The 25,734-nt window shown below is 36.3% G+C and overlaps 1 protein-coding gene across 9 annotated transcripts in view; it reads right to left on the bottom strand.

Moving 5' to 3' along the window:
- The window catches only part of CLOCK (clock circadian regulator), a 147,254-nt gene that overhangs the window by 45,405 nt on the left and 76,115 nt on the right, over nucleotides 1-25,734 (bottom strand). For 8 of the 9 annotated variants that reach the window (XM_049886890.1, XM_049886888.1, XM_049886889.1 and 5 more), the window contains 5 exons: nucleotides 19,083-19,172; nucleotides 16,621-16,680; nucleotides 15,133-15,281; nucleotides 11,808-11,899; nucleotides 3,436-3,525 (listed from right to left, as the gene is read on the bottom strand). In XM_049886890.1, coding sequence (XP_049742847.1) covers nucleotides 3,436-3,525; nucleotides 11,808-11,899; nucleotides 15,133-15,281; nucleotides 16,621-16,680; nucleotides 19,083-19,129 — 438 coding nt within the window. In that variant the 5' untranslated portion in view covers nucleotides 19,130-19,172. Of the gene's footprint in view, nucleotides 1-3,435; nucleotides 3,526-11,807; nucleotides 11,900-15,132; nucleotides 15,282-16,620; nucleotides 16,681-19,082; nucleotides 19,173-25,734 lie in introns of those variants that run through there. The other variant, XM_049886896.1, reaches the window with a different exon arrangement.

Raw genomic sequence — 25,734 nt, 5'->3', positions numbered from 1 at the left:
CTGAGGGACACAGTTGTTGGTCTGTAGTTTTGTTTTCTTATCATCTCTTGCCTGGTTTTGGTATGATAATACTGATGTCATAGAATGAGTTGGAAAATAATCCTTCCTCTACAATTTTCTGGAGTTTTTGTAGAAAACTCAGGTAATTAATTTAAGACCTGTATTATGTAATATGTTTTCTTCCTTAAATGTCTGGTAGGATTTAACAACGCAGCCATTTGGGCCAAAAGTTTTCTCTGTAGGAGTTTTTAACTAAAAATTCAGTTTTTCTATTAGATATAAAACTATCAGGTTATTTATCTCTTCTTGACTATTCAAAGGTATTTGTGCGCATCACAACAAATTGTAGATAACATTGCAAAGAATGAGAATTCTAGAACACTTCATTGAACTCATGCCAGCACCTATACATACAGCAACAGGCAGTTGTTCAAACAGAATAAGGGGATATCGCGTGGTTTAAAATCAGGAAAGGTGCGTGTCAGGGTTGCATCCTTTCACCATACTTACTCCATCTTTATGCTGAGCAAATAATATGAGAAGCTGGGGTATATGAAGAACACAGCATCAGGATTGGCGGAAGACTCATTAACAACCTGCATTATACAGATGACACAACCTTGCTTTCTGAAAGTGAAGAGGATTTGAACCACTTACTGATGAAGATCAAAGACCACAGCCTATTGGTATTGATTACATCCAACACAAAGAAAACAATCTCACAACTGAACCAATACACAACATCATGACAAATGGAGAAAAGACTGAAGTTGTGAAGGATTTCATTTTGCTGGGATCCACAATCAACACCTATGGAAAGAGCAGTCAAGGAATCAAATGACGCACTGCATTGGGGAAATCTGCTGCAAAAGACCTTCTAAAGTGGTAAAAAGCAAAGATGTCACTTTAAGGACTAAGGTGCACCTCACCCAAGCCATGGCATTTTCAGTGACTGGTGCATGTGCATGCAAAAGCTGGACAATGAAAAAGGAACACCAAAGAATTGCTGCCTTTGAATTATAGTGTTGGCAGAGAATATTGAGTATGCCATGGACAGCCAGAAGAACAAACAAGTAAATCTGTCTTGAAAGAAGTACAGCCAAAATGCTCCTTAGAAGGAAGGATGGTGAGACTTTATCTCATGTACTTCGGACATGTTATCAGGAGGGGCCAGTCCCTGGAGAAGGACGTCATTCTTGGTAAAAATAGAGGCTCAGTGAAAAAGAAGATTCTTAGCAAGATGGACTGACACAGTGGCTGCAGCAATAGGCTCAAACAAAGCAATGCCTGTGAGGATGGTACAGGACCAGGGAGGGTTTCATTCTGTTGTACATAAGGTTGCCATGAGTTGGAACCAACTCAACAGCACCTAACAACAACAACCTCTTCTTGAGTGAGCTTTGGTAGTTTGTATTTTTCAAGGAATTTGTCCTTTTCATGTAAATTGTCAATTTACTGGAATTAAGTTGTTCATAATATTCCCTTTATTATTCTTTAACTGACTGTAGCATCTATAATGAGATAATCTATTTCTGATACCTATAATTTGTATCTTCTCTTTTATTCCAATGTGGCCAGAAGTTCACCTATTTCATTGACCTCAAAGATTTTTGGTTTCATTAATTTTCTCTGTTGTTTTTCTCTTTTCTCAGCAATTTCTGTTCTCTTTATTTCCTTTCTTCTGCATATTTTTTTGGTTTAATTGATTCTTTTTCTAGTTTCTTAAGATGGAAACTTAGGTAATTAATTTAAGACCTTTATTCTTTTCTAATATAGATATTTAGTGTTCTATTGTTTTAGCTGCATTCCATAACTTTTTATATGTTGTGTTTCATTTTCATTTAACTCAAAATACTCTTTATTTAGAATTGTGTTACTTAGTTTCCAAACATTTAGCAATTTTCCAGATATCTTTCTGTTACTGATTTCTAATTGAATTCCATTGTGCACAGAAAAGATATTTTGTATGCTTTGAATCATATTAAATTTATTAAGACTTATTTTATGGCTCAGAATACGATTTATCTTGGTAAATGTTCTTTGTGAACTTGAAATTAATGCATGCTCTGTGTTTAAATATAAAAAGCTTGCAAGAATATACTATTTCCAAAATGCATAACATGTATTATGTAATATGCTCTAATATTTACATATTATAATAATGAATGTCATTAATAATTAACAAACTGATGACCAGAAAATTCATATAACTGGTCTGTCCTATTCTCTGCCCTTGTCAGTGTACCTACATGCCACTATAATCTCATTCTTTACTCTCAAAGTAATTTTTAAATAGGCTCATCATGTATTATTTAGGCTTATTGGAAAAGAAAGTCAAAATTAAAGTTATTATTCATTAATTTACACCCCTCATTCAATAAATATATTTTGAATATTTACGAGAGGCATTATTCAAAAGAGAAACAATGCTGAGAAAATGCAAGGTCACATAATTATTTAAAAATAAAATGTGATAACCTGAGCTTTTACAAGATAAATCTTGATTTATATCCCCAGAAAAACAGTGAAGTCAAATCAATTTCTCTGTGACCCAAATAAATTAGCAAAGTACTTACTACCCAGCTTTCAGTAAAAAAGTGTCTGGCCTTTTAAATGTGGAATTCAGTCTCTTTATAAAGTATGAAGTAGCATAATAGCCAGAAGGAGATACTGCTTTTCAATAACTCTTAAAAAAAACCTTTACAGAGCCGTTTACTTTTTGCACTGTTACACATTTTCAAGAGCTGGGCATTTAGAATATTTATACCAAAAGCCCTGTCTTGAGAGATAATTACATATTAAATAAAAACTTCACATTCATAAAAATCATCAATTGCAGCAGAGCACCTAGCATAGTGTCTGACACAGAGCAGATGCTCAACAAACGCAGGCTGAATAAAAAAGCAAACACAATTCAGGTGTTCACTTTCCCAATCAAATTTTTACAATGCATTTCTTTTCTAATTCTCTACCCTTTTGGTCATATTAATCATGAATCGAATATGGTCACTGTGGGATTATCAGTCCAAGGCAAAGAGCATGAAAGCTCTGTACTAATTTTAAAAAGGCACTCTTTTGAGAAGATTATTTATGAGTGCCCTTAGCTGCAACAAGTACCTCAGTAGAAATTTAGTTATTCTCAGTGACTTCCCAAGATCTTCACCAGGCTGAATTAAGAAGGAGCCACTGAAAACTCAGCATCAGAATAAAGGCCGCAGGAAGAATACAGGTTAGATAAAGTGATAGACAGCTAAGTATTAGAAGTTACTACAGATCAGAGAGTCATGACTGACCGGAGAGAAAAAAGACATAATGAGAGCTCTCTCCCCACTCTAATCACTGTTCGACACTGCTCTGGAGCTCTGCTTCCTGGTGCTTGAAAACGTTTAAAATAGGCATTAAATAAGAAAGAAATCACAGGATTTTTATACTTACTGGTAAATGTTCAAGTAACGAAGTTACACTCTCAGACACATATATTATGCTTCCATCTGTCATGATTGCTAAAAAAAAACCATCAAGAGCCTGAAATTAAACATAATGGTCAGTTAAATGAAAATAAAAAAAGCATTTCATGTGACAGAAATAAAAATCTAGCTAAGATAAATGACAGGGCACTTAATGTAACTTATTTGGAAATATCCAGAGAACTGTCAAAATGTTAGCTTTTCCCCTTTATGATACCTTATTATACATCTTTGTGCATTTTAAAATGCTTCTGAAAACAACTACACTCTAGCTATCTACTGCACAGTTTCTAAAAGAGACAGGCTTAATGCTCTACCTTGACTATATATATATATATATATATATATATATATATGTTATGACTTATTTGAAGCTGTTAACATTTTCAAACTACAATGCCATATGTCTTAGACACACAAAAAGGAACATATGATTATCTTTTGGATATGTTAAGAGAAGTGTATGATTGAGTGCAGGGAGATCCATGAGGGATAAAGCGGAAGGGAGTGGTAAGAAATTAGGCTGAAAAACTAGGCTGGGGGTCAGATCATGAAAGGCCTTGAGTTAAGACATATGGACTTTGTTCTATATACAACAGAAAGTCAACAGAAGGCTTTACAGCAGGAAGGTGTGCCTCAACAAGAGTAGTTTGGAAGTCTTAAAGGCTCTAAAACGGATTTAGAGAGAAAAGTGGCTTCTGGAAGAGTTGAAGAAGTTAATCAGGATCTGAACAAAATCAGAGGCACTAGGAATAGAGACGGACTTAGCAATACTGCGAAAAGTGAAGTTAAAGTTCAGGTGAGAAGTCAGAACAGAGATACAAGGCTTAATAATAAGCCATAAATATACTTCACATATTACCAAGTATTTTCATTTGAGAATTCTAGGACCAGAAGTGACAACTGGAGAAATGAGATCTACAAAACAAAGAAGCATGCCAAAGACAAGTCCTTGGGGGGGAATTACCTATACAAGGGAAGTACTAGGAGGAAAAATGCCAGAACAAATAGAACATACCATTGGCGAAGAAGCCAGTGGAACAGAGAGTAACAAGGTGAATGGGAGAGGAAGAGAGGTGGTTCTGTGTAAAATCAGATAAAATAGGATAAGGAATGAGAAAATAAGAAACAAATTTAGGTTACTTTCAAAAGGGTCATTTCAAGAGGCAGGCAAGCCAGATTTAATGAGTTTAGAAATGAGTGGGTGATCAGAAGGCTATTATAAACCACTCTCATGAACTTCTGAAGGGAAGAAAAGACAATAAGTTTAAGGGGACCAAGAACAGAGGGAAGGCTTTTTTTTTTTTTAACAAGACCACCTGAAGTATATATTTGCAGGCCGAGGGAAAGGAGGATCCAGCTGCGAGACGTGGCCATTTATATATATGCACAATACAGATAAATGATTAAGGTCTAAAATAACAGGCTCAAATAAACAGGTTAAGAGGCTAGCAAGCTACTCAGCAACCCCTATACCTCCACCACAAATTGCTTTCCTATATTCTTCCTGTGTCCATTTTCTGTTATGTGTCTACCACTCGTTTGTCAGTTTATCATACTGTGGTGGCTTACATGTTGCTGTGATGCTAGAAGCTATGCCACCAGTATTTCAAATATCAGCAGGGTCACCCAAGGTGGACAGGTTTCAGTGGAGCTTCCAGACTAAGACAGACATGGTAGAAGGACCTAGTGGTCTATTTCTGAAAAGAATTAGCCAATGAAAATCTTATGAATAACAGTGGAACTGGTATAGTGCTGGTAGATGAGGCCCTTAGGCTGGAAGGAACTCAAAATACAACTGGGGAATAGCTGCCTCCTCAAAGTAGAGCTGGCCTTAATGATGCAGATGGACTAAAGCTTTCAGGACCTTCATTTGCTGATGTGGCACAACTCAAAATGAGAAGGAACAGCTGCAAACATCTATTAGTAATTGGAATGTGGACTGTATGAAGTATGAATCTAGGAAAACTGGAAGTCATAGCAAATGGAAATGAACATGTAAGATCGATATCCTAGGCATTACTGAGCTGAAATGGACTGGTACTGACCATTCTGAATTGGACAATCATGTGGTCTACTACACCAGTAATGACAAATAGTATAGGAATGGTGTCGCAGTCATTGTTCATCATCAAAAATAACATTTCAGGATAGAGAAACAAATCACTAATTTCATATGGAAGGGAAAGAACCCCCGGATAAGCAAAACATTACTGAAAAAGAAGAAGAAAGTGGGAGGCCTTACCCTACCTGATTTCAGAACCTATTCTATAGCTACAGTAGTCAAAACAGCCTGGTACTGGTACAACAACAGGCACATAGACCAGTGGAACAGAATTGAGAACCCAGATATAAATCCATCCACGTATGAGCAGCTGATATTTGACAAAGGACCAGTGTCAGTCAATTGGGGAAATAATAGTCTTTTTAACAAATGGTGCTGGCATACCTGGATATCCATTTGCAAAAGAATGAAACAGGACCCATACCTCATACCATGCACAAAAACTAACTCCAAGTGGATCAAAGACCTAAACATAAAGACTAAAACGATAAAGATCATGGAAGAAAAAATAGGGAGAACCCTAGGAGCCCTAATACAGGGCATAAACAGAATACAAAACATTACCAAAAATGATGAAGAGAAACCAGATAACTGGGAGCTCCTAAAAATCAAACACCTATGCTCATCTAAAGACTTCACCAAAAGAGTAAAAAGACCACCTACAGACTGGGAAAGAATATTCAGCTATGACATCTCAGGCCAACGCCTGATCTCTAAAATTTACATGATTCTGTCAAAACTCAACCACAAAAAGACAAACAACCCAATCAAGAAGTGGGCAAAGGATATGAACACACATTTCACTAAAGAAGATATTCAGGCAGCCAACAGATACATGAGAAAATGCTCCCGATCATTAGCCATTAGAGAAATGCAAATTAAAACTACGATGAGATTTCATCTCACATCAACTAGACTGGCATTAATCCAAAAAACACAAAATAATAAATGTTGGAGAGGCTGCGGAGAGATTGGAACTCTCATACACTGCTGGTGGGATTGTAAAATGGTACAACCACTTTGGAAATCCATCTGGCGTTATCTTAAACAGTTAGAAATAGAACTACCATACAACCCAGAAATCCCACTCCTCGGAATATACCCTAGAGATACAAGAGCCTTCACACAAACAGATATATGCACACCCATGTTTATTGCAGCTCTGTTTACAATAGCAAAAAGCTGGAAGCAACCAAGATGTCCGTCAACGGATGAATGGGTAAATAAATTGTGGTATATTCACACAATGGAATACTACGCATCGATAAAGAACAGTGACGAATCTCTGAAACATTTCATAACATGGAGGAATCTGGAAGGCATTATGCTGAGCGAAATGAGTCAGTTGCAAAAGGACAAATATTGTATAAGACCACTATTATAAGATCTTGAGAAATAGAAAAAACGGAGAAGAACACATACTTTTGTGGTTACAAAGTGGGGAGGGAGGGAGGGAGAGGGCTTTTTATTGATCAATCTGTAGATAAGAACTGCTTTGGGTGAAGGGAAAGACAACACTCAATACAAGGAAGGTCAGCCTAATTGGACTGGATTAAAAGCAAAGAGGTTTCCGGGATAAAATGAAAGCTCCAAAGGTCAGCGTAGCAGGGGCTGGGGTCTGGGGAACTTGGTTTGAGGGGACTTCTAACTCAATGGGCAAAATAATTCTATTATGAAAACACTCTGCATCCCACTTGGAATTGTGGCGCCTGGGGTCCTAAATGCCAACAAGTGGCCATCTAAGATACATCAATTGGTCTCAACCCACCTGGAGCAAAGGCAAAGGAAGCACACCAAGGTCACACGACAACTAAGAACCCAAGAGACAGAAAGGGCCACATGAACCAGAGACCTACATTATCCTGAGACCAGAAGAACTAGTTGGTACCCGGCCACAATCGATGTCTCCCCTGTCAGGGAGCACAACAGACAACTCCTGAGGGAGCAGGAGACCAATGGGATACAGACCCCAAATTCTCATGAAAAGACCATACCTAATGGTATGATTGCGACTAGAGGAATCCCAGAGACAATGCTCCCCAGAACTTCTGACGGCACAGGACAGGAACCATCCCCGAAGACAAATCATCAGGCATGAAAAGGACTGGTCAGTGGGGGGGAGAGAGATGCTGAAGAAGAGTGAGCTAATTAAATCAGGTGGACACTGGAGAGTGTGTTGGCAACTCTTGACTGGAGGGCGGATGGGAAGATAGAGAGAGAGGGAAGATGGCAAAATTGGCACGAAACGAGAGACTGTAAGGGCTGAGTCAATAGGGGGAGAGCCAAGTGGGAGAAGGGAGTAAGATGTATGTAAACCTACATGTGACAGACTGATTGGAATGGTAAATGTTCACTTGAAGCTTAATAAAAATTAAAAAATAAAATAAAATAACATTTCAGGATCTATCCTGACGTACAATGCTGTCAGTGACAGGATACTATTCATATGCTGTCATGGACTGAACCGTGTCTGCCAAAATATCTGGCAAGTTGGCTAGGTCATGATTCCCAGTATTGTATGATTGTCCACCATTTTGTCATCTGATGTGATTTCCCTATGTGCTGTAAATCCTATCACTATGACGTTAATGAGATGGATTAGCAGCAGTTATGTTGAAGAGATCTACAAGATCAGAGTGTGTCATAAGTCAATCTCTTTTGAGATATAAAAGAGAGAAACAAGCAGGCAGACAGGGGGACCTCATACCACCAAGAAAGCAGTGCCAAGAGCAAAGGTCCCCATGCAGAGCAGCTCCTAATCCAAGGGAAGACTGATGACAAGAACCTTCCTTCTGAGCCAACAGAGAGAAAACCTTCCCCTGGAACTGACACCCTGAATTTGGATTTGTAGCCTACTAGATTCTGAGAGTAAACCTCTGTTTGTTGAAGCCATCTACTTGTGGTATTTCTGTTACAGCAGCACTGGGTAACTAAGAAGTACACCTATAAAGAACACCAGTTAATATCACTATTATTCCAATTTACGCACCAACCGCTAAGGCCAAAGATGAAGAAATTGAAGATTTTTACCAACTTCTACAGTCTGAAATTGATCAAACATGCAATCAAGATGCACTGATAATTAGTGGTGATTGGGATGTGAAAGTGGGAAACAAAGAAGGTAGCTGGAAAATACGACCTTGGTGATAGAAATGATGCTAGAGGGTATGGCAGAATTTTGCAAGACCAACAACAACTTCTTCATTGCAAATACCTTTTTTTCAACAACATAAACAGTGATTATACACATGGACCTCGCCAGATAGAATACAAAGGAATCAAATTGACTACATCTGTGGAAAGAGATGATGGAAAAACTCAACATCGTCAGAATAAGGCCAGGAGCCGACTGTGGAACAGACCATCAATTGCTCATATGTAAGTTCAAGATGAAGCTGAAGACATTAGAACAAGTCCGTGAGGACCAAAGTATGACCTTGAACATATTCCACCTGAATTTAGGGACCAAGAATAGATTTGACGCACTGAACACTAATGACTGAAGACCAGACAAGCTGCAGAACGACATCAAGGACATCATACATGAAAAAACCAAAAGGTCATTAAAAAGACAGGAAAGAAAAAAAGAGCAAAATGAGTATCAGAAGAGACTCTGAAACTTGCTCTTGAATGCTGAGTAGATAAAATGAATGGAAGAAACGATGAAGTAGAACAGCTGAAAAGATTTCAAAGTGCGGCTCAAGAAGACAAAGTGAAGTATTACAATGACATGTGCAGAGACCTGGAGTTAGAAAACCAAAAAGGAAGAACACATGCCGCATTTCTCAAGCTGAAGGAACTGAAAAGAAAATTCAAGCCTCAAGTTGCAACACTGAAGGATTCTATGAGCAAAATATTGAATGACACAAGAAAGATCAAAAGAAGATAGAAGGAATACAAAGAGTTATCGTACCAAAAAGAACTGGTCAATGTTCAACCATTTTAGGAGCAAGCATATCATCAAGAGCCGATGATCCTGAAGGAAGAAGGCCAAGCTGCACTGAAGTCTTTGGTGAAAAACAAGGCTCCAGGAATTGACAGAGTACAAATTAAGATGTTTCAATGAACAGATGCAGCACTGGAAGTACTCAATCGTCTATGCCAAGAAATTTGGAAGACAGCTACCTGGCCAACCGACTGGAAGAGATTCATGTCTGTGCCCATCTCAAAGACAGGTGTCATTCCAACAGAATGAGGAAACTGTTGAACAATATCATTAATATCACATGCAAGTAAAATTCTGCTGCAGATAATTTGAAAATGGTTGCAGCAGTGTATCGACAGGAAACTGCCAGAAATTCACACTGGATTCAGAAGAAGACGTGGAACTAGGGATATCATTGCTGATGTCAGATGGACCTTGGCTGAAAGCAGAGAATACCAGAAAGATGTTTACCTGTGTTTTACTGACTCTGTAAAGGCATTTGACTGTATGCATAATAAATCATGGATGACATGCAAAGAATGGGAATTCCAAAACACTTAATTGTACTCACGTGGAACTTGTACACAGACTAAGAAGCAATTGTTCAAACAGAACAAGGGGATACTACGAGGTTTAAAATGAGGAAAGGTATACATCGGTTTTGTATCATTTCACCATACTTATTCAATCTGTATTCTGAGCTAATAATCTAAGAAGCTGGACTATATGAAGAAGGACACATAATGGCATCAGGATTAGAAGACGACTTATTAACAACTTGCGATATGCAGATGACACAACCTTGCTTTCTGAAAGTGCAGAGGACTTGAAGCCCTTACTGATGAAGATTAAAGACTACAGTGTTCAGTATGGATTATACCTTAACATGAAGAGAACAAAAATCCTCACAAGTGGACCAATCAGCAACATCATGATAAATGGGGAAGACTGAAGTTGTCAAGGGTTTCATTTTACTTGGATCCACAATCAATGCCCAGCGAAACAGCAGTCAAGAAGTCAAATGATGTACCGCATTGGGGAAATCTGCTGGAAAAAGCCTCTTAAAAGTGTTAAGCAGAAAGATGCCACTTTGAGGATGAAAGTGTACCTGATCCAAGCCATAGCATTTTCAATTGCCTCATATGCATGCAAAATCTGGATAATAAATAAGAAGAATTGATGCATTTGAATCATGGTGCTGAATACTGAATATACCATGGACTGTCAGAAGATCGAACAAATCTGTCTTTGAAGAAGTATAGCCAGGATGCTCCTTAGAAGTGAGGATGGTGAGACTTCACGTCATGTACTTTGGACATGTTATCAACAAGGACCAGTCCCTGGAGAAGGACATCATGCACGGTAAAGTAGAGGGTCAGCGAAAAAGAGGAATACCCTCAAAAAGATGGACTGACACAGGGCTACAACAAGGGGCTCAGACATAGCAATGATGGTGAAGATGGAGCAAGACCAGGCAGTATTTTGTTCTGTTGTACACGGTGCTGCTATGAGTCCAAACCAACAGCACCTAAGGACAAAACAACATCTATTTTTCTTGCTCTTAATTATTACCTCTAAAGTGTAACATCTTTGCTCCCTATTTATTTTTAATTTTCATGGAAACTGATACTGAATTCTGCATACTTTGTGTGCATAGGTGTTACCTATAATTATCCTATATAGGAAAGAGTAAAAAGTAGCAACATAAAACTGACAGGTATGAGAGGCTCAAAATTTTTGTGGATTTTATAATTCGTTGAGATATAATGTTCTGCAATTATAAATAAAAATGCTCTGAATTGTTTTCAAAGATAATTTTGTCAAAGGAGGACATTTGCTTAGTTCCTTTTAAAAATTTCTACTTGAATTAAGAACAGTTGCTTTTCAATGTATATTTTACCTTTTTATATTTTTAAAATACTGCGTTTATTATTATTTTGTGTTTGTTTTTAAGGTGAATTTTAATTTATTGTTAAAAAACATCCTATTCACAGTAGGATACGTTGTGTAATAATAACGTGATGAATGACACATATTATTCTTTGTTTGAATGTTGTTATAGTCCTCTCAGGTTGAAAAGTTGGTAGCTATAGGTTTCTGATTTTTATTAACCCTCTTAAAAACTCAGTACTGAAAATGTGAAAATTTAGCACTGCTTTACCATACAGTATTATTTGCTTACAATACTTATGTCAATTAATTTTAATTGAAGATATAGTTTACACTGAAATTTTACATTGAAATAAGGTTTTTCAATATTAAAACAATATTGCTAAAACTTATCAAAAGCAGTCACTCTTATAAATTATTTTGAGGAAAATAAAACTTCGAATATTAAATCTGGACATACCTCTAACATTAATTGTGTAAACTCTTCATTACTAAGGAATGTAGGTTTCCAGTCCTGTCGAATTTCACTAGCATCTGACTGGGCAGTGATTTCTGTGAACAGATTATTTGACACATTAGTGGCATACTCCAACCACCAGGCGGAGTACCAAGGTTCTACAGGTTGCCTCCTTGCTCCCCACTCTAAAAGACGAGCACCATAGGCAGTAACATTTATAATTCTAAGTATCAAGAGGTCCAGGTTTTGTTATGATGAAATATTTAAGCTAACGCGGCAAATTAGCTTCTTGTATTTAGTCTCCCGGGAATACAAGTCTGTCTGGTTTTTCTCTGGAGAGCTTCAATAGCCTTCCTTGCTGAGATGGGCTTGAGATTGCTTTCTGCTTCACACAACAACCAAACAATAAAAATCATCAATTACTACCATAAATGAAGAACAAGGTAGATTAGATCAAGTTTGCTCTAAGCATTATGAAATATTTTTTTCTTCTTCCTTCCTTGCCACTCAACCAATGATGACTAGAGACCAGGGTGGAGATAAGGATGTGAGCCCAGAGAAAGAGGCCAAGAAGGTTGGCCAGCCTGCTTTTATGTCCTCAGTCCTAGTGGTGTGGTGGTTAAGAGCTACGGCTGCTAACTAAAACGTCTGCAGTTCGAATCCACCAGGCGCTCCTTGGAAACTCTATGGGGCAGTTAGTTCTACTTTGTCCTACAGGGTCACTATGAGTCGAAATCAACTCGATGGCAATGGGTTTGTATTTTTTTGGCAGGCCTAACTATTGCCAGACAAAATGATTCCTCCCAGTCCTACTATATCTTACTTAACAAGGAGTCTAAATTAAGATTTCCGGGCAAAAACTTTCTCTTAATAATTCGATTGATTTTGCTTAGTGCCCTCTTTGCATATATTTTTAGTTGCAGGGAGCTAATGAAGAATTTGGAGATTCCTGGCTCTGGGTATACATTTTATGACAATTATTACTATTTTGCTACATACTTCTAATGAATTTAGTTATGAGAAAGGTATTCATAATTGATGAAACCTGAACAAATGTTTTTCCATTTTAAAAAGTAAACATATTAAAATAAAGCAGAATTAAAATTACAAAAGCTCTGTCTTTATACTCTACAAAATATACTTTGCAGTGAAAAAGTATGGGCTTTGTTTTTATTTTTTTATTACCAGAATATATAAATACAGCATATTAAAGTACCACCCAAAATTTGGCATACCAGAAATGCCTGTACTGTAATATGCAGAGTAACTAAGAAGTATAGCCACCAACTCTGTGGCATGTAGTTCTGCTTCTCAGCATGACATCAATTATATACATTCAAAACAGAGAATTTGAATCCACAAGTAAATCTCATCAAGTTTAGTTAAAACAGGCCTATTTTAGAGGGATAAGTATGTAAGAATTTCTTTTTAATTTAATGTAAATCTTATTTTTGTGAGAATTATATCTCAATTAAAAAAAACTGATTTACTAATAAACTGATGTCAAAATTAATCTTCTATTGTCAGAGGGAAATGTATGCATTTAATATCATTTCATTCAACAATCACTTATTGAGCTCTTACAATACATAAGGGATTGATTTCAAGGAGAGTACAACCTAAAAATGGGCACACAGGTTAGTGAGAATACTACTGTATTTGTGGAGGTGAAATATAGTGATAGTGGTAGCAATAAAATGATGAGAAGCAATTTGGGCACATTTACAGAAGAATGAATAAAATTTGCATATGGATACTAAAGAAGATGAAAAAAATCCAAAAGTCTTTTTAGGTTTGTGGCCTGTGTGACTGAAAGGACAGTGGTGTAAAATGGAAAAAGTAAAGTTGGAAGAGAGAGGTGACTTGACAAAATGCAAATGAATTCAGTTTTAGGTGCACTGAATTTGAGGACATGTGAAAGAAAAATCCAGAAGTTACATGGAAATAGAAGGATGAAAAGTTTGCATCTAAAAATACAGATTTGGTATTTAATAGAGAGGCAATACCTAAAGCTGTGGAATGAGGTAACCAAGGGAAAGAATGTAGGGAAAGGAAGAGTATAAAGGATAAGGCCACATCTGGAGGGCAGGGAAAAAAAACGGAGAGAAGTTAGTAGCAGTTAGGGAGGTGTTTTTTTTTTTTTACAGAGGAGGAGGTGATTGAAGAAATACAATATGTATAATGGAAACCAAGGGAAAAGAAAGCCAGTGGAGGACGGATTAAAACTTCTAGAGCTATAGAGATACAGAAGAGAATGAGGTGTAATTAACTATTATTTTATAGAAAACCTGTTGCCATCAAGTTGATTCCGACTCATAGTAACCCCATAGGACATAGCAGAACTGCCCCACTGGATTACCAAGGAATGGCTGTTGGATTCGAACTGCTGACCTTTTGGTCAGCAGCTGAACTCTTAACCACTGCGCCACCAGAGCTCCTTTACAAAGAGTAGTTATCAACGAAATTAACAAATATAATTTCAAAGAGTGGTGGAGCACAAACCAGGCTGGTAGGGCATTATTAAGTAAGCTGAAGAAGTACATAGAGGCTAGTTACAAACTGTCCTTTTGAGAAGTTTTAGAGTTTCATTTGCAATTGAAAAAGGAAAGTCCTTTCACAAGTTTTTCATATCTATTATCTCTGATATCAAAATCCATAATGTTCTTTAAATTTTCTTTTCATGACTCATTTAGTCAGGATGATTTTCTCAATTAACACATACTTTATTTTAAATCACTGTTTATTTCCCAGAGATACACTGAAACAAACAAACAAACACAAATTTTTAAGTGACACATAAGGTCTTCATGTTCTAGTTCTTGCTTTTCTTTCAAAGACACCCATGACTTTCCAACTCACACTGTGCTCCTGTTACACTGAACTCTCCCTGCTTGTCTGCTTTTGCACATACCATGTCCTCTGTGTGAAATGCTATTTTCCTTACTTAATCTAAAGACTCAGCTGAAAAAGCAGCTATGTTTAAGCCTTCCCTGACACATTCTTTGCTGTGTTCTCACTGCAAGTTTACAGTTTACAAGCACGTCTCACATTACAATTATCTGTACTGTAATTATATGTTTGCCTCCCTAGACCTGAGTTACTTGAGGGCCAGCACTGTTCTTGCATCCTGAGGGTCTAGGATATAGTAGGTTAAATAAATGTTTATTGAATGAAAGAACGAACACATTAGAAAATCTTTAAAAAAAAAAAAAAGACTGATTTCTTTGAGGGAGCATTCACAAGTATCAGAGGTTCTAATTCATTATGCTTTAAGGGACAGCAGTATGTTATAAAAAACAGAACCCGTTTACAAAGTAAAAAAATTTACCTTTATGTTTTCGTAAAAAATCAATACTCTTCTGTAGAACAGTGGATTTGTCCATCTTTCTAGCATTACCAGGAAGCATGGATCCCAGTTCTTTAATGAGAACATTAAACTGATCTCTACGTTTCTTTTCAGATTTGTTTCTAGACACTCTGATAAAATGAGAAATTAAAAAGTTTTAAAACAATCCATTTAATTACGCATATAGTTTAATACAATGCTCAATTTGAACATGACTACACAGCATTTACTTCTACCAATATATTGTTGTTGTGTGCTGCTGAGTTGATTCCAACTCATAGCAACCCTGTAGGACAGAGTAGAACTTTAATATTTATTTATATCCTAGATTACCAACAATAAACAGTTAATTTGGGCAATAATTTTTCATTTCTATTTATCACTAAAGAAACTTCTACATACTAAGCATTTGGACATACATGTTTTTACGAAAATGGGAGTAAGACAAACTGCATTCCAATCTCAGGTTTTATGTAATACAAAATTTACCAAGGATTGCTTTTTCTTTGTAAGGTTATTGTGAATATTACTGAGATTTTTTTGTGAAAATATAAATTATCAAAAATTATTCAATAAGAAGAAAATTATCCAGCCAATGGAACTTTTAAGTCATAAATAAAAATCTAAAAATGAAACTCCGCCTACCCCTACCCGCAGGCTTACCTACACATTCTTCCCCTTTATGCCTCTGTACTCTTTCATCCCAGCCTCCAACACTGAGCTGTAACCTTTGGTTTGCGTATCTGTCTCTCCATTAGGCTGCAGGCTCTTTAAGAACAGAGCCCACATTTTTTTATCAAGGCACTTAAGCACGCCACCTAACAAATAGGAAGCACTCAGAATATATGTGCTAAATGAAAAATTACTGCTATTCTACGGCAGCAAAATATGTAAATCACAGAAAAATAGATATATTGTGTTTTATAAAATGGGTCTTTTGAAAATTTACATACAAGTACTTTTAATTATAATTAATTGAATTGTATTTGCTGATTTCTATAAAATGTGATAATTTTTAGCTCTACTTTTGATAAATTTCAATACAGTCCTGATTTGTAATTTTTGGCTTTCAGCTTTGCAGCCATCTTTCTGCTCACTCTCCTCCCCCTGTGTAATATGAAGCAATAATCAGTAAACAAAGAGTTGCACTAGGAGCTGTTGATTCTTAAATGAATGCAATTATTTATAAATCAGCTGATTATTTTGTAACACCTCTAAATGTATGCTTTGTGAAGTCAGATTTTCTAATTCAGTTTTTGTTTAAGCAAAACATAATACTTTTATAAAAGATCAAAGGGTAATTTTAATTTACAGATTGAATACTGATATTCTAAGGTTTTTCCACCTTGATAATAATATAACTAAATTCTTAGGGCAAAGCGCTTCTGGAAATCATTGATTTGTTATTTATTTACTATTACATGTATTTTTATTCCTTTATTTACTATTTTACATCTCAAGTAGAACTACCTTTTTGCTTTATCCTTGTCATCTTCTTCCACCAAACCATCAAAAATACTACTGTCATCTCTAAAAGAGAAAAAAGAGTGAACAGAGAAAACAGGTGCAGACTCACCAAGCAACACTGATACTAAAATGACATGTGAATCAACTCAGTTATAGCCTAGGATTGCACTGATTCAAACTCACTAACTTGTTTACTAATAAATATTAGAAAAATCAAAGTTTAGCTATGTTTAGTTACAATTTTAAGAATTTATTTACAAGTATGAATTTTTAACGTATTTATTTAGCTCTACTATGTATAAAACAACGTGCTAAGTAAGAATTTAATTTAACCATGGCTTAAATATCTTGTTTCAAACTTTAAGTAATCAGTGATTACCTACAGATAGTGTATTTGCCATTTTATAAAATCATTCACTTGAAATTATTTTTATTAATCATAACAGCATAGTTTTAAAAACGTATTTTCTTAGACATATACTTTATAAAACCACAAATTAATCATAAATATCACAATACTTAGCATATTAACTTATACATTTTATTTACTGATTCATTTGACAAATGTTTATTAGCACCCATGTGCCAGGCACTGTTCTAGGCATGATTACAGAGCAGTGAACCAGACATATACGTCCCTGCTTTTCTGCACCTTATTTTCTAGTGGAAAGAAAGAAAAAAAGGAACAAACAGGAAAATGTATGATAAGCCTCATATTTTAAAAAATATGAGTTACTCGGTGGTTACTTTAGACTGAGTGGTCAAGGCAAGGACTTGCTGAGGTCGAGACGTGAGCTGAAATCTAAATGACAGGAAGGAGCTGACATGGGAAGACCTAGGGAAAGAGCCTTTTTAACGAATGACAGGAAGGAGCTGACATGGGAAGACCTAGGGAAAGAGCCTTTTTAACGAATGAAATCAAGAGCACTGGTGGCTAGCCCCTTACTCTTAAGGAGCAATAATAAACAATTTCAAGCAATTTATGAGGTTTGAAATGAATTCACTATTCACCTTCTGTGGCCTTACAAAAGCCTATGAAGTTCCTCCTGGACTCATCATTGAGATTATCTGCAAATCTTATTATCACAGGGCTTTTTAACCAGTCGTCCATACATGGATTTTTGGGATTCCATGCATACCCAGAATTTATGAAAAATTCTGTATTTTTATGCATTTTTCTGAAGAGTGGGTCATAAATTCCATGATATTCAGAGAGATCAGAAACCAATATTAAGACCTTTATTGTCTGAGTCTGAACTCTCTGATACCATCCTTAGGTTTCATCTTGTCTAGAATGGGAATTGGTAACCATATAGAAGCATAACGTCAAAAACATTTTTGATCTCTCAGGGCCAATGAGGAAATATCCTTTCCGAGGAGAAGACAACTTATACATCCCACCTGTAACTACTGCATAGCCCAAAGCTACTGGCAGTGGTGCAGGCAGGCCTCTTTAAGGAGACTACTTGCCCTTCAGGTCTTAAATTCTGGTAGAGTATGTATCTTTACTGCTTAGCTCATAGAAAAGGGAAGAGAGCTGCTTGTAGATATCAAAATTCACTTCCGTGTACAACTCTAGCTGCAAAACTATGGAAGAATCAGACAGTAACTTTAGAGCCAGACAGGTCAGATTTACAACACAGGTCAAAATTTCCCATCACTTACTAGCTGTGTGACTTTAATCAAGTTATTTAACCTCTCTGATCTACAGTTTCCTCATCTGTACAAATTCATGGAATTATTTAAGGTTAAATGAAGTAACATATAAAAAGCATTCTGCACATTACCTGTTAAAGAGTAGATGCTGAAAAAATGTTATTGTACTTTACCAAATCTAAGATGCCACTAATTCTATACTCACCATTATTTTACATGCCATTAAGAAAAAAAAATGCTACCAATTCAACTATGATAACCCAATTGTAAGATGCACCCCAATTTCAGAGATAACAAAATAAACAAAAAGAAAAAATTCATCTTAGAATCAAAGAAATAAAGGTTTACCCTTTCCCCAAGATTAAGATTTCAATTAATAAAATCTTAAGTATAGTAACTCTTAACAATAACAAATGCTAAATTGCTGACGGATGGAGCTAATCTTATCACCTTATCACCAGGCGATCAGGAGAAAAAGGACAAGACTAAGGAGACAGAAGACTCCAGAAGGTACCAAGAAAACACTTGGAATTGTCACAATTTTTTTTTCAGAACAGCTCTGACCAAATTACACAAAATTACAGCTCGAGATCCGTTTAGAGCACAAGCTTACACTGCTGACTTTGGCTCTAGGTAACACTGATGTACCTTACTATTATGCTTTGTTTGTCCAATACAGAAACTGAGCCTAACAGTAGTAGTTACGTTTAAGCATAAAACTCCTTCCAGTTTGATACAGACGATTACTTGACTAGTGAATTTTAAAATAGCTTTAAATTATTCAAAATAAATGAGTCTCTAAAACGTACCTGTCAACAATCGAGCTCATTTTACTACAGCTTACGGTAAACAACATAACATATTACGTTTTCGTCTTGTGGTAGACATTTGTACTTCTCCTTGGGTGAAAAGAAAAACAAATTGCCATTAGTTTTCTTAAAAATTTACTTCTACAAACAAAATTATCTTGAGAAATACTATATGTCATCACAGAGACTTCAAAATCTTGTTTTCATTTGTAGAAAAGACTGAAACATTCTTTTCAAGCAAATACCTTTGGCTGGAGCACACTGAGGCTTTTTTTTTTTTTTTTTTTTCTCTTAAAAAAGGACTATAGAAAAAAATTCAGGTTCATAATTCACTTTCTATTATAAGGTAATCAAAACGGGTAAAAAAACACTCTTAATATATAGCATATATATTATGACTAAATTCAGTGCCGTCCTGTCAGTTCCAAATCATAGTGAACCTACAGGAGAGAGTAGAACTGCTCCACAGGGTTTCCAAGGCTGTAAATCCTTACAGAAGGAGACTGACACAGCTTTCTCCTGCAGTGTGGCCAATGGGTTCCAACCACCAATGTTCTGGTTAGCAGCCGAGCGCTTTTAACCACTCTGTAAGTGTAAACAGGCTCTAATAACACTGTCTAATCCACTTGTGTCATCTAGCCAATAAACATTTGTTGAAAGCATATTTTCTGCTAGCCAGTATACTGGGCTTTGGGGATACCGAGATGTAATATACAGTCCCTGTAGACAAAAACTTATAACTGGGTAGGCAGAAGGATATCTAAATTATTATGAGACATAATGAAGTATTTATTGCATAATGGCATTACTGGGAGAGGAAGAATAAAGTGTACCCATGGGAATCAGAGAGGGGAGACAGAGGAAATAATTCTTGATGACAAGATTGCCAAGTAGTCTAGATCCTTGCTACTGAAAATATGGTCCAGAGACGAGCAGGATCAGCATCAGCTGAAAAGTTTGTGAAAAGGCAGAATCTTGGGCCCCACCCTATACAGAATGCATCACAATCTACATTTTAACAAGATCCCCAGGTGATTTGTATGGCCACTTCAGTTTGAGAAGCCACAGACTAAAGGATGTGTGCTTGTGTTGCTGTCAAGTCAACTTCAACTCATAGTGACCCTACAGGACAGATTAGAACTGCCCCATATGGTTTCCAAGGAGTGCCTGGTTGATTCAAACTGCCAATCTTTTGGTCAGCAGCCGTAGCTCTTAACCACTACGCCACTGGGGTTTAGGAAAAGGTAACAGCTGAAAGGATTCTAAGCCTCAGGAACAGTGACTTGCAAAGGCACAGGCTTTCATGAGATGACAGAGCATCATATTTGAGAAATTTAAGTGGTTTAGCATTTTCCTTAGAGAAAAATATAAACCAAACCAAAAGCCAACCCCATTGTCACTGAGTTGATTCCAACTCACAACAACCCTGTATGACAGAGTAGAACTGCCTCAAAGGGATTCCAAGGCTGTAATCTTTACAGGAGCAGATTGCCACATCTTTCTCCCACAGAGCAGCTGGAGGATTCAAACTGCCGACCTTTTGGTTAGCAGCCAAGTGTGTGACCACCATGCCACCAGGGCTCCTTAGAGAAAAATTTGTTATTTTTGTTAGGTGCCACTGAGGTGGTTCCAATACACAGTGATCCCATAGGACAGAGAAGAACTGCCCCATAGGGTTTCCAAGGAGCGGATCATGGATGTAAACTGCCGACCTTTTTTTGGTTAGCAGCCAAGCTCTTAACCACTACGCCACCAGGGCTCCATAGAAAAATACAGGCATGTTATCATTTAAAGGTTTAATTACTAGAGTATAAAGTGAGAAGAGGAGTGGCAGAGATGAAGGTAAGAAAAAAGTAGAGAAGAGCCTTATTATAAAGGGTCTCATGCCTACATGAAGATATTAAAACCTACTACTTTAAAATTAAATCACACACACAAAAAAAATCACAAGCAGGCCTAAAATCTGTCTTTCCTTATTCTATATAATCTTTCTAAAAGTGTAAGGCAGGTTTTATATGTGCAAGATACTATATTCTATAATCATGGATTAAATATTAAATAACCACCTTAATTCTAATAAACATCCTAATAGTTCTGAGATATAAGAAATTCTACTTTAACTATTATCTTTTTAAAATTTAGAAAATGTAAATTAATGTGTAATTCTTGCTAACAAGAGAAGGTAAAAGGTGTTCCAAGAACATTAGATTCTAAAACCTTCTATCATTGTTTTCAAATGTACCTTCCTGAGAAAAAGAGAATAACCCTTGATAAATGATGCTGCACTGCCTATATGGTTATGGCTTGCAGAGGCAGGGATGTAAAAGCCCAAGAGTTCTTCAAGGAAAATGAGCAGAGGAGTCAAAGGCAAAAATAAAAAGGACAAACACCAGGATAAAATACTATGATTTTTTATGTCTGGGGAAACATCAACAGATAGAACACAGAATTACAGAATTTTAGTTAGAAGAGGCTTTAAAGATCACCTCTCTGGTCCAACAAACATACTTAATCTTCACGATAATAACAGAGGCTGGTTCTATTACCAGAACAAAAAGAACAGCACCAAGATAATGAGTCAATTTGGGTGAATTAAAAAACAACAGATTCAGTTTAAGTTACAAAGCTAGTTTTGAAGATTATGTGACACCTAATATATGTTTAATTATCAAAAGGTAGAAATAGAGCAAACTAGCAAAAAAAAAAAAAAAAAAAAAACCTGGGTATAAGAAGAGTGAATCGAAAATAGTTTAGAAGCTATAAATTGATGCTTTATTAGGCTATTTTGTACTGTTAACGATATTCTTCCAAAAATTACTTGTTTTCCAGCTAACTGAGCATAAGACTATATTTACAGCAATCTAGCCCAAGATATTTTCTCTATTTTTCCAGCCAATTTATTGACATGATATACATTTGTTAGAGTGAGGTATAACTGCAGTTTCAACATCCTCACTTCTACTGTCTCATAAACTGTATTTTCTTGGTCTTTTTATAATCCAGAAGTTATTAGGTTTAGGATCCACCCCCCAACCTGGTATGACTCCAATAACATAATAAAAGAAAAACCCTATCTCAGTGTTTATTTTCAATCAATGTACACATGCACAAAGTTTAAAGAGTCCAAATAGTATTACGAAGCTTGTGAAAAAACTAGAAGTTCTTTGACCTCCGTCTGTCACCTTCAACCACTTTAATCTCTTTAACTGTTCCTGTCAGTATTTAACTCCTTACCTATAACATCTTTTGTTACTTCCCGATTCTTTTAGTTTTAGCTGCCTGGACAGATTGAGTTTATGCTAGTTACCTCAGTGTAATTATTAATAATATCCCCTTTGAGCCTCAAAAAGTTCTCAAAAGTGTGTTGTTTTATTGTCAACTACTAAATTTCACTAAGAAAGATGAGAATCTCTCTTTCACGTTCCCATCCTTGACTCATACACATGCAAACCCTCCCAAACTCCAAATATTTTAATTCTGGTTAAGTGGTTATATTCAATGAAAATGAAAACACTTCCTATCAGAACCTTTGGGACACAGCTACAGCAGTCCAGAGGTCAATTTATAGCAATAAATGCACACATCCAAAAAGATGAAAAGGCCCAAATCAAAGAATTATCCCTACAACTTGAATAAATAGAAAGAGACCAACAAAAGAAACTCTCAGGCACCAGAAGAATGCAAATAATAAAAATTAGAGCAGAATTAAATGAAATATAGAGAACAGAGAAACAACTGGAAGAGTTAACAAGACCAAAAGACGGTTCTTTCAAAAAACTAATAAAATTGATAAACCACTGGCCAAACTGACCAAAGAGAAACAGGAGGGAAGCAAATAATCTGATTAAGAAATGAGATGGGTGACATTACAACAGACCCAACTGAAATCATATCGAATTACTATGAAAAACTGTACTCCAACAAATTTGAAAACCTAGAAGAAATGGACGAATTTCTAGAAACACACTACCTACCTAAACTAACACAGAGGTAGAACAACTAAATAAACCCATAACAAAAGACAAGACTGGAAAGGTAATTAAAAAAACTCCCAACAAAAAAAAGCCCTGGCCTGGAAAACGTCACCGTCATGTTCTATTAAGCTTTCAGAGAAGAGTTACCACTACTACTACTAAAGGTACTGCAGAGCATAGAAAAAGATGGAATACCCCCAAACTCATTCTATGAAGCCAGCATATCCCTGATACCAAAACCAGGTAAAGACACCACAAAAAAGGAAATTACAGACATATATCCCTCATGAACTTAGATGCAAAAATCCTTAACAAAATTCTAGCCAAGAAAATTCAACAGCATATCAAAAAAATTATTCACCATGACCAAGTGGGATTCATACCAGGTATGCAGGCATAGCTCAACATTAGAAAAACAATCAATGTAATCCATCATATAAATAAAACAAAAGACAAGAACCACATGATCTTATCAACTGATACAGAAAAGACATCTGACAAAGTCCAACACCCATTCATGATAAAAACTCTCAGCAAAATAGGAATAGAAGGAAAATTCCTCAGCATAATAAAGGGCATTTATACAAAGCCAATAGCCAACACCATCCTAAAGGAAGGGAGTCTAAAAGCATTCCCCTTGAGAACAGGAACCAGACAATGATGCCCTTTATCACCACTCTTACTCAACATTGTGCTGAAGGTCTGCCAGAGCAATTAGGCTAGAAAAAGAAATAAACGGTATCCAGATTGGTAAGGAAGAAGTACAAGTATCTCTATTTGCAGGTGACATGATCTCATACACAGAAAACCCTAAAGAATCTTCAAGAAAACTACTGAAACGAGTAGAGTTAGCAGGGTATCAGGACGTAAGATAAACATACAAAAATCAGTTGGATTCCTCTACACCAACAAAGAGTACACTGAAGAGGAAATCATCAAATGAATACCATTTACAGTAGCCCCCCCAAGAAGATAAAATACTTAGGAATAAATCTAACCAGAGATGTAAATGACCTATACAAAGAAAACTACAAGACACTGAGGCAAGAACTCAAAAGAGACCTAAAAAAAAAAAAAAAAAAAAAAAGAGACCTACGTAAGTGGAAAACATACCTTGCTCAAGGATACAAGCCTTAACTTTGTAGAAATGTCTATTCTACCAAAAGTGATCTATAGATACAAAGCAATTATGATCCAAATTCCAATGACATTTTTTAACGAGATGGAGAAACAAATCACCAACTTCATATGGAAGGGAAAGAGGCCCTGGATAAGTAAAGCATTACTAAAAAAGAAGACTACAGTGGGAGGCCTCACGCTACCTGATTTTAGAACATATTATACCGCTACAGTAGTCACAACAGCCTGATACCAATGGGACAGAATTGCGAATCCAGACATAAATCCATCCACATATGAGCAGCTGATATTTGACAAAGGCCCAAATTCAGTTAAACGGGGAAATGACAGTTTCTTTAACAAATGGTACTGGTAAAACTGGATATCCATCTGCAAAAAAATGAAACAAGACCCATACCTCACACCATGCATAAAACCTAACTCAAAATGGATCAAAGACCTAAATATAAATTCTAAAATGATAAAAATCATGGAAGAAAAAATAGGGAACAATGCTAACCCAGACCAATGCTAGGAGCCCTAATACATGGCATAAACAGTACGCAAAGCATTACTAACAATGCACAAACACCAGAAAAGAAACTAGATAACTGGGAGCTCCTAAAAATCAAACACCTATGCTCATGCAAAGACTTCCCCAAAAGAGTAAAAAGATTACCTACAGACCAGGAAAAAGTTTTTAGCTATGACATTTCTGATCACCAAGTGATCTTTAAAATCTACATGATACTGCAAGAACTCAACAACAAAAAGACAACCCAATTAAAAATTGGGCAGAGGGTATGAACAGGCACGTCACTAAAGAAGACATTCGGGTAGCTAACAGATACATGAGGAAATACTCATGATTTTATTAGCCATTGGAGAAATACAAATTAAAGCTGCAATGAGATACCATCTCACTCCAACAAGGCTGACATTAATCCAAAAAACACAAAATAATAAATGTTGGAGAGGTTGTGGAGAGACTGCAACACTTATTTACTGCTGGTAGGAATGTAAAATGGTACAAGCACTTTGGAAATCGATTTGATGCCTCCTTAAAAAGCTAGAAATAGAACTACCGTACGATCCAGGAATCCCACTCCTTGAAAAGTATCCTGGAGAAATAAGAGCCTTTACATGAACAAATATATGAACACCCGTGTTCACTGCAGCACTGTTTACAACAGCAAAAAGATGGAAGCAACCAAGGTGCCCATCAACGGATGAATGGGTAAATTATGGTATATTCACATAATGGAATACTACACATCAATAAAGAACAATGATGAATCCATGAAACATTTCAGAATGTGTAGGAACCTGGAAGGTATTATGCTGAACGAAATTAGTTAGCTGCAAAAGGAGCACTATTATAAAAAAAAAAAAAAACTCAAAAAATAGTTTAAACTGAGAAGAAAACATTGTTTTGCGGTTACGAGGAGGAGGAGGGAGGGAGGGTGGGAAAGGGGTACTCACTATATAGTAGATAAGAACTACTTTAGGTGAAGGGAAAAACAACACACAATACAGGGCAGGTCAGCACAACTGCACTA

This window comes from Elephas maximus, chromosome 5 (assembly GCF_024166365.1).
Source record: "Elephas maximus indicus isolate mEleMax1 chromosome 5, mEleMax1 primary haplotype, whole genome shotgun sequence".
Lineage (NCBI taxonomy): Eukaryota > Metazoa > Chordata > Mammalia > Proboscidea > Elephantidae > Elephas > Elephas maximus.
This window is presented reverse-complemented; position numbering and strand designations above follow the sequence as displayed.